At 41.5% G+C, this 10,733-nt stretch overlaps 1 protein-coding gene across 1 annotated transcript; it reads right to left on the bottom strand.

Annotated features, from left to right (window-relative positions):
* Window positions 1-446: 446 nt before the first annotated feature.
* On the bottom strand, window positions 447-9,295 carry LOC139719233 (uncharacterized). Its single transcript, XM_071630663.1, has 6 exons — window positions 9,277-9,295; window positions 6,809-6,900; window positions 4,565-4,811; window positions 3,438-3,725; window positions 2,368-2,582; window positions 447-1,370 (listed from the first exon to the last, which is right to left on the bottom strand). The coding sequence occupies exons 1-6, from the start codon at window positions 9,293-9,295 to the stop codon at window positions 447-449; spliced, it is 1,785 nt and encodes a 594-aa protein (XP_071486764.1).
* Between the last annotated feature and the right edge of the window lie 1,438 nt (window positions 9,296-10,733).

The following is a 10,733-nucleotide window of genomic DNA, read 5'->3' as shown; positions in this document are numbered from 1 at the left end:
TGTCTTTTTATCGAGATTCCATCAGATTTTCACAGGAAAAAAAAGTGCACGAAACATTGAAGCAGACATAGTACATATGCACATACAACAAACTGAAATATAATGGATTGTCTGTCATGATTATTACCTGAGTAGTGTAGCAACAGTCAAAAAATGATTTCACCTTACCCAGATTATCACCTGCTGTGAGATCAGTTTGCTGTCTCAATTTTTGTTTCTACTTCTTTTTTTTTCATTCAATTCTGCAGCAGCTTTCCAACACCCTTCTGTGGGTGATGAAATGACATCCGAGTAGGAAAAAGAAGCAAGGAATGACTGAAGGCTGCTAAACTGCAAGCACCCAATAACCCTTGCTTTTAGCACACTTTGGTTGAGATGAATGCGACATCATGTACATCACACACGAGCACTCTTTCTGCCTCCTTGATTTGCAATACTGGGTGTGGTCAGCCGACGTTGGACAGTCCAGTTTGCTTCGGGAGTTCTTGCGCCGAACGAGCCCACTCCTTTGCCCAAAGCTTGGGCTCCGGGTCAGTTTGGGCTTGACTCCTTGGAGAGAGTGGGGTGTTGGGGCGCGACAGCTTGGTGTAGCTGTCCACGCCGTCGCTCATCTCAGCGTCGGACGGGGAGAGGCTGACGTTGGTTCCCTCTGAATCAGGCGAGTAGTGAGCCTTGCAGGCTCTAACGGCAGAGAGCTTGGTCCCATCCTCTGGCTGGAGTTTCAGCTGCAGCTGCCTGCCCACTGCTTCAACAGTCAGGCTCTCCTGGACAGCTTCTGTCTCCATCTCCTTGCAGTTGTCAACGGTAACACCCTCAAACACCACTTCAGTCTCTGACCTGGGCGTGACGTCAACCACGACGGGACACACGTTGTTGCTGAGGGCACTGTGGGAAAAGTACGGACTGCTTTCTTTCACCCGGGAAGCCAGGCTTGCCCAGTTGAGAGGTGGGTAACTGACGTAGCCAGAGGAGCCGGACGAGGGTGCCGGACTGGAGATGAGACTGTCCTCACTGCAGCTCATCCTGGAGTCCTCTCGGGTCAAGAGAGGGGCGAAGGCCGTACCGTGGCCCTCCTCGTCGGATGAGGTTTCTCCCCTCTCCGTTTCCATGGGAACGCCGCTGTCTCCAGCAGAGCTGTTGGACCTATTAGATGGCCTACTTGAGGCAGGTGACGTCTCGAGCGGGGTAGGAGGCTGCGAGGTTGCCTGCGTGGTGATCGGGGGCGAGGCGTTGGTTGTGATGAGAGACGTTTCTTCCACCTCGTCCCCACTCTCTGGGTGATGAGGAGGTGGGAGATGGAGGAGCACATCAAATTCTTCCTTTTCTGGAGGTGCTTTGGGATGTTGTTCTCCCATGGTCTTTGCAGATTTCTGCAAACACAAAGCAATTTCACATGGTTCCATTGGTCTGTTAATAAAACAAGGAGTAAACACACACACATATATTCTTATGATATGGTTTATGAGCAGCCTTTTCTTTTTCTTCATTTCCCTCAACACTGTTCCTGTTTGTCTAATGATTACTATCGAAGTTAATAACCCAAATAAACCGAATTTGGGTGAATTCTGTATATTTGATCTGCCAAATTGTACTTTGTTGGAACTGCATGCCCACATACTGTCTTTGTTACCGATCCTCAGTAAAAAAAAATCATGAATCTTTAAGTCTATACAATACATCTCTATAGGTGCGGAAACTCAAAGATTGACTTGTGAGTCGACTCCTCTTGGCTACTGCCCCAGTTTCGTCAATCATTTACAGACACATTCACAGTTTGCCCCACACAGTCATGGCTTGTATACGGTAAGTAGTTACAGTGGTACTTTCCCGTGGAGAATTCACAAGACATCAGTTGTGTGTCAGCTGAACAATGAGGGCGCTCTCTCGAGCACGCTTCACACCAAAAGAGTACTAGCCTAATTCTCCGTTCAAGACGTAAATAAAGTAAAGCGACAGAAAAGAACTTGACTAACAGTACTTGCCCAGGAGTTAAGTACATAAGTACGATATCCTTGATGGGTTTTGAAAAGGATCACGACAAACCTGATCTACTTTGCAAACCCAAATTCAGAGACATTATTCCATGTATTGGACATACAGCATTGAAATTTTAAATCAAGCTAGTGAAAGTCAGATGTCAATGACAACGGACTTTCAGATGACACTTGAACACTTTGTATAACGTTGTTCGCCTCACTTTGCTCACATTTGCTTCCATCTCAGTTCCTACTTTTTATTCATTACACTCTTGGGGTCATATTGCCCTCTCCTCGGTCTACAGGGCACAAACGGGGGCCTAAACTCCCCCCGCACTGAAGTAATCGTCGGTGTGCTACGCACTGCCAGGTTGCAGTCCGAAGACCTTACCAGGATCCGGTTGTTGCTCATGTCGAAGGACTCTGTCACCCGGGGCCCATAGTGGTGGAACACCACGGCAAAGATGACTGCCAGCACCACCAGCACCGCAATGACCACACTCATGGTGATGGTGCTGATCTTGGGGGCTCCAGCCTCATCGGATTCTTGGGTGGAGGGGGTGTGAGATAGTGGGGAGGACAGAGAGGTGTGAACAGGTGGTGCCACTGTATGATGTATAGGAGTGAAGTTAATGATAAGGCATAAACCTGCTTCGACAAGCTTTAGGCTTCAACAAGCTTTAGGCCTTTTTTTTTCCAAACTTCTGCTGTAACATCAGAAATTTTGGCATGAACTTTTATTTCACGAATTTCATGAGTGCCAAGATTTGCGAAATTAAAATGCATGCGAAAATCTTGTCTACACTATGAATGCATTGAATGCCGGCAGCAATTCATGAAAGTTTCGTGCCGCGAAAATGGCCACCGGCTCGAATTCAAAAAAAAATATGGCATGCAGTCTCCAAATCTTTACAGTCTCTATGTCTGAGTTTAGCTCATGAAGTCAACCATGCACTAACACAGCACATTTCATGATTTGGACTTGGCGAGACAAGTTTGAGAGTGGTTAAATTCAAAACCGAGAATCACAGCAATGGAATTTAAAGAAATGAGGATAACCCCTTCTACGAAGCACAGTTAGTACCTTCTCACCTTGGACATGTTACACATTGCATTGATGTTATTTGGGGCTGTAGTTCGGCATGTTGCTAATTTTCGAAAATATCAGTTGAAATGAAAAATTTGTGAAATAAGCTATCAGTCATAATTACATTGATATTTTTCTACACAGAAGAGAAAAGTTTTTTAGCACTTTGTCCATTTCTTCTTTAACCCATTGAAGACGAGTCCCAAGTATACTCGGGCAGGTGTCTATGGGAAATGCCTGTTGTAGCAAAATCAGCCTGTCCTCAACGGGTTTAACAGGAAAATCCCAGTCGCCAGGAAAATCTGGTTTGGCCAAAGACTGAAAAGAAATGTTTTGGAATGAAAACAGAGAAAAGAGAGAGACAAATGTCTTACCGATGGATATTTCCAACGGGGTCCCTTTGACAAAAGGGCCAGTTCCATTGTAGATCATGGCATTAATCTTCACATTTGTGTCTCCGCTGGTACCCATCTCATCCAGGTCCAGACGGTAGGAAGATGTGTTCACCGTGGCGACATGCCGATTGTCCACCTGCACTGCGTAGTTCATGATGCAGTCTCGGGTATCCTGGGACCATGGGGGCAGCCACTCCAATAGCCACAAATTGGGTGAGATTTCATGCGTGGATTTATTGGCCGGGCGAGAATCGGCGGCACCCTCCTCTGGAAGAGACAAAAATCACGTAGCCACACAGTTTGATGCATGTGTAATCTCAATGTACATGTACAGTTAAACCTGCTCAAGCCACCACCTGTTCATAATGACCACCTGTCCATACCAACCACAAAAATGTGTAGTTACAAACTGGCGTATAGCAACCACCTGCCTAACACGACCAGCAACCATAAATTTGGTTTCCACTGAATAAACAACTGTACATGACAACTTACTGGAGGTACTGAACAGAGTAACCAGTTACTATAACTTTGTTGGTAACTCTCCTTCAATGGCCATTCTAGTCAAGTTTTACTGTATATTGTGACTCTAATGTAGATTACAAGAAAAAACGAGAAATTAAAAAATAAGTTAAGTGTCTAGTGAAACCCACAAGGCTCACTATTCACTGTGTGGGGATTTTGATGGGATTGATGGGATCTAGTTTACTCATCATATCAACTTAGCTCTGTCACTTTTGGTTCTAGAGAAGATTTATAAAGACTCCCTAATTTGGGGGCTTTAGCTCATTCCCCCCGCAATCAATGCTTCTCATTTAATAGTGCCTTGGCTGATGTAGGTGGGCCTTGATAGAGCCCAACACTGAAAAATGGACAAACCACTTACCATTTGAGTATTATTTAAAATCCCCTATCTTTCTATCATTTTTTTCCTTTCATGATAATGATAATCATCATTATCATCATCATTATCATGATTACTATTGTTATGATTAGCATTATTTCTATAACAATAATAATCACAATAATAATACTGATACTAATAATATCATGCTTTATAGCCCATATCACGGCCAGTGGATCTCTATGGGCTTATCTTTGCTTACTGGGCTTGAGCGGATCAACAGTGTGCACAGAGCTCGGGGCGCCGCCCTTGGAGTTGTTGGCGTAGACCATGACCTCGTAGGAATCCCATCGGGACAGATTGGCAAGGACCACTTCGGTCAACGGCGGGACTGGGGACGGAATCGGTAGGACCACAGGGGTCCAGTTCCTACCACCCTGGACTGGCATAGGGCAGTAGCGGATCTCGTAGAAGGTGAGGATACCATTATGATCTTCTGATTCAGGTGGCTATAGAATGGACAGAGACAGAGAGAAGTTAGAACAAGCACTTTCATTGTAACATATGATGCAAAAGTCACAACAAATTGAAGATCAAGTATACCAAATATTGCTGTACTGCAACTGCAAATAAAATGAAAATAATAGATGCCTATTTCACACTCATTCTTGTCCACAAACTTAATTTCAATTCTGGAATTGATTTGTACTACTGAAAAACCACAAATTTTTGGCATGAATGAAATTTTCACAAATTTTGCAAGGAGCCAAGATTCCTGAAAGCAAAATGCACACAAAAAAGTTTGTTTACACAATGTATTGACTGCCGGTGGCAATTGGCGAAAGTTTTATGCCACAAAAAAAAAAAGTACCTTTGGGATTTCTGTTTTAAAAGAGTACCCCTCTGGAGTAGCAGTACCAGTGATGGTACTGATGGTACTACTGGTACTCTTACTAGGGAGGAAGTTGTGGTAGGGCTGATATCACTATTACCATTACTATCATCACTATTACACTTTGTTCAAGAGCAACAGTACTGGTGAATATACCAAACTAGAGAAGCACTCTGACAGTGCAGACCTCCATCAAGCAGCTCATTTCCATCACTGATCTTGTTCTCCAAAGTGAGATCAGTGACTTCCACTCATTGTACATACAATATGCATGCTGAAAATCTCTGATTTTCCAATATAGAAGCCATTTGTTTTTATACGTCATCAGGCTTCCAGCTTCGCCTCACCTGAGCAGAGCATGCACTTCAGTGTGTGTATACAAACCTTAAAAAAAAGACTGCGCAGCTTGAACTCCCAAGTTCATTGACCCTCCCTACCAAAATATCAAAAATCCTTTATAAAATCCATAAAAATTCTCAGATTACAACCAAAATTTTAAGAGGAAATCCACCAAGAAAAAAAAAAACTTCAAAAGAAAGAGAAAAATATTCCCTTCAGAATGATACAAAAATGACCAAAAAAAAAAATAAGGACTGGTCAAGAAATGTTCCAAAAAAAATATAATTTCAAAATGTCATATCTTCCTTCTTTCTCATCCGATTTTTGTCATTTCTGTATCATTCTGTAGGGAATATTTTTCTCTTTCTTTTGAAGTTCATTAATACTTTAAGATGGATTTCTTCTTTGATAATCTGTTCCTTGTGTAATTCTTAACCTTTCCTGCAAGTTTCATCCAAATCTGTTAACAATTTTTGAGTTATTTTGCACACAGACAAACAAACAAACAAACAAACAAATTTCAAAAGGAGTATTTCTGGTGGAAAAGCAGTATTTTTACTTTTCCTGCCATAGACATGAGTGGTAAGACAATTTGGGGAAAACAGTATTTTTCAAAAAACCTGCAGTATTTTTGACCAAAAAACAAAAAACAAAAACAAAATAGTGCAAAGAAGTAACAATTGGAATCTCTGAGAGGTGCATTCGAAACACTTCAAAGACACTATGCACACATGAGAAGCTCTTTCAATGTTAGTAATGTAGGCCTACTAGATGACTGCCTCAACTAGATAGGACAGGTATCATTTCTGAAAGAATTGGTCACTTTGGCAAAGACGCCTTTCCATCAATCCAGCATCTTAAAACGGATTTCAAATACATCGGAGTTAGCTGCACAATATTGACAAGACCTGGAAATGTGGCAAATTGTATGAAAGTGGCATTTCTGGCCCGCGACAGGGACATTAACAGTGGCTTCCTTCCCCCTCACCTCACCAGCTGTTATGCAGTCCAAGAGAGGATCTAGTCGTGAATAGCCGCCTTTCACAAGATGCCTGATCATAACTGGAAAGTTTCAAGGCCAACGATACCACTAAACAATCTCTAAACTGCAGACTGAAACTAAAAGTGGTGAGCTGATCACACAGAAATGATTTTGGTTTCTATGAGGATCTGTGTCCAGTACAGTCATGAAGGAATGCACAGACTTTTTTGTGTGCTGTTGCTTCCTTTTTTCCCCTCGGTAATTGACTGGTAACTACTGTACTCGGCTCCTACCTGGATAGTGAGGGTAACGTTTCTCTTGTCCCGATCCTCGCATCCTTGTCCACTTGAGCTTAGCTTCAGGAGGGACGGGCCACTCGATGGAACTGGGCCAACAAACACATATTCAAACGGTCAATGTAAACTAATGGCAAGACGAAGAAGCTTGGCAATTAATTCAGAAGCTGCCTTGAAGAAAAAAAAAATAATTTGCAATGTAATGATAAATGAGATCTCACATCAAGCATGGTGAAGACAAGATTTCATCATGACTGTACAAAATTTTCCCAAATCATGTCCCATTGCTTCAGACTCGAACCAAGGGGTGGTGGAAATGGGAATATTCTGAATGCTTTGGTTTACCTTGCAGATGGGCATGTATGTTAAAACTACCGCACTTAAGGCATAACATTTTATCTCATGCCCATTTTTTTGTGAATTCGACCCGTGAGGCAACTACCCGTTGATCTATTGTTAACTCTTGACCAATAATCACAGTGGCTGATACGGATGTACTGGGGTTGCTTGTAACTAATTATATTCTGCATATTCCATACAATATCCACTGACATACGCTGCATTCAAATACAAGGAAGAGTAGAAATTACGCGGTGCGTAAAATATGTCCCCGCCGGAAGTAGCATTTAGTATCAAAATGTACTATATAGGTCAAAAGATCAAGGTCAAAGGTCAAAGAAGTCAAAGGTCAAAATTCTGTGTAGAAGTTTTGAAGCCCTCACCTAGTGCCATCACATAAAGCAAACGGAATCGAAATCCGGTTAGAAATGGCGAAGGAGTAGCATTTTGTAGCCAATGTACAATATGGGTAAAAAATCAAGGTCAAAGGTCAAAGAAGTCAAAGGTCAAAATTCTGTGTAGAAGTTTTGAAGCCCTCACCTAGTGCCATCACATAAAGCAAACGGAATCGAAATCGGGTTAGAAATGGCGAAGGAGTAGCATTTTGTAGCAAAATGTACAATACAGGTCAAAAAATCAAGGTCAAAAGTCAAAGAAGTCAAAGGTCAAAATTCTGTGTAGAAGTGTTGAAGCCCTCACCTAGTGCCATGACATAAAGCAAACGGAATCGAAATCGGGTTAGAAATGGCGAAGGAGTAGCATTTTGTAGCAAAATGTACAATATAGGTCAAAAAATCAAGGTCAAAGGTCAAAGAAGTCAAAGGTCAAAATTCTGTGTAGAAGTTTTGAAGCCCTCACCTAGTGCCATCACATAAAGCAAACGGAATCGAAATCCGGTTAGAAATGGCGAAGGAGTAGCATTTTGTAGCCAATGTACAATATAGGTCAAAAAATCAAGGTCAAAGGTCAAAGAAGTCAAAGGTCAAAATTCTGTGTAGAAGTTTTGAAGCCCTCACCTAGTGCCATCACATAAAGTAAACGGAATCGAAATCGGGTTAGAAATGGCGAAGGAGTAGCATTTTGTAGCAAAATGTACAATATAGGTCAAAAAATCAAGGTCAAAGGTCAAAGAAGTCAAAGGTCAAAATTCTGTGTAGAAGTTTTGAAGCCCTCACCTAGTGCCATCACATAAAGCAAACGGAATCGAAATCGGGTTAGAAATGGCGAAGGAGTAGCATTTTGTAGCAAAATGTACAATACAGGTCAAAAATCAAGGTCAAAGGTCAAAGAAGTCAAAGGTCAAAATTCTGTGTAGAAGTTTTTTGAAGCCCTCACCTAGTGCCATCACATAAAGCAAACGGAATCGAAATCGGGTTAGAAATGGCGAAGGAGTAGCATTTTGTAGCAAAATGTACAATATAGGTCAAAAAATCAAGGTCAAAGGTCAAAGAAGTCAAAGGTCAAAATTCTGTGTAGAAGTTTTGTAGCCCTCACCTAGTGCCATCACATAAAGCAAACGGAATCGAAATCGGGTTAGAAATGGCGAAGGAGTAGCATTTTGTAGCAAAATGTACAATATAGGTCAAAGGTCAAGGTCAAAGGTCACGACTGAAATTCTGTGTAGAAGTTTCAAAGCTCCCATGTAGTGCTATCATATAAAGCAAACAGAATCAAAATTGGCTCATAAATGACAGAGAAGTAGCAAATTGAAGATTTTGATCACACACGGACGCACACACGGACACACGGACGGACGGACGGACGGACGGACGGACGGACGGACGGACACACACACGTACGGAGCCCGTTTCATAGTCCCCTGCTCGAACTCGTTCGGCGGGGACAATTAGGTAAAATATATTTCAGTGTGACTTTGTTACTGCAAATATCAGTTAAGTAGAAAAGTTCACAAGAAAAAAAAAAAAAAAAACAAGGCTTTCACAAATTATGTGTAACCCATAATCAAACTGCCTTAATATAGTTGCAGACATTCAAGTTTGGATGGAGAAAAAAAAAACTGTTGGATGAGGAAATCTGTGATAAAACCAAAAAGTGCCATTTGTTTAAAAATCTGACCTTGGATATTTTCACCACAACTTGATCATTTTAGAATATAAAACTCTTGCCTTTTTTTTCTGGATGCATGTTGCTATGATACTGAATAGCCTTATTCACGCACACTCAACTGCATATGCACTGCTATTTTTCAATACTGGGTTATCAATTGGGTTTGCAAACTTTCTTATCATTTCTGTGGTAGATTTTGGCAGCAACATACAAGGAGGAATTGTGTATCATGGAATATGTTGCATGTAATAGAGTTGGGAGAACTAAAAATATTCCCAATCAGAAAAATCAATACTCAGAATCTCTCTCCGGCTTGCATGGTGACATGTCACATGTTTCCTTGGCAACCTCAGTGGGGGGGGGGGGGGGGGGCATCAACATTACAGGGGAATGAAACCCAAGTATACCTAAGGATTGAGTGAAAGCAACAATATTAGCATAACGCATCAGGAAAGTTTGAGGAAATCTGATGATCGATTCAAATGTGTTAGTTTCGGTGCCGTCATTGCTGGATAAGAAGACTGGACAACAATATATAGAAAATACGAGGAATTTCCGCAAAATGACATTTTTCATAAAAAGTACACATTCCATTGACTTGTTACTGACATATAGTAAGAGTGGTACTATTTCCCCTGCTCTCTGAAAAAGACAAGTCAAGTGCTCTTTCATTATGCTAGAAAAGCGAACAAACGTTGAATATTCTTCATGTTTCCTTTATATTGTTGTCCATACATCACATCATCACGAACTGCAGTAGTCTTCTTATCAAGTGATGACAGCACCATAACTTCAAAAATGTATAGCTTTGAATCGACTGTCTGATTTTCTTCAAACTTCCCTGATGTGTTCTACTTATATTGCTGCTTTCATTCAATGCACATTTATAATTGGATTTAGGTTTTCTCGAGTGTAGCACGTCTTTGGAACACTCGTGTACAAAAGTGCGTGGGTTGTATTCCGTGAGGTCTCACCACATGGTTATGTGTTTTGTATGCAGACTCACTTTGACAACACAATGCAGAATTAATCATCTACTTGACTGAAATATGCTGAGTCAAGTGAGTCTGAAACAAATCACGCCGACCCGGTTGTGTTTTCTGTCCATTCAATACACACGCATATCGGCCTCTTCATTAACAAAGACACGAAGAAGCTTGGCAATTAATTCAGAAGCTGCCTTGAAAAAAAAAAAATAATTTGCAATGTAATGATAAATGAGATCTCACATCAAGCATGGTGAAGACAAGATTTCATCATGACTGTACAAAATTTTCCCAAATCATGTCCCATTGCTTCAGACTCGAACCAAGGGGTGGTGGAAATGGGAATATTCTGAATGCTTTGGTTTACCTTGCAGATGGGCATGTATGTTAAAACTACCGCACTTAAGGCATAACATTTTATCTCATGCCCATTTTTTTGTGAATTCGACCCGTGAGGCAACTACCCGTTGATCTATTGTTAACTCTTGACCAATAATCACAGTGGCTGATACGGATGTACTGGGGTTGCT

This window comes from Diadema antillarum, unplaced genomic scaffold (assembly GCF_040938485.1).
Source record: "Diadema antillarum isolate AM-2024a unplaced genomic scaffold, OU_Dant_1.0 scf00000107, whole genome shotgun sequence".
Taxonomy (NCBI): Eukaryota; Metazoa; Echinodermata; class Echinoidea; order Diadematoida; family Diadematidae; genus Diadema; species Diadema antillarum.
Note: the sequence above shows the minus strand (reverse complement) of the source record. Positions and strands in the feature narration are given on the sequence as shown.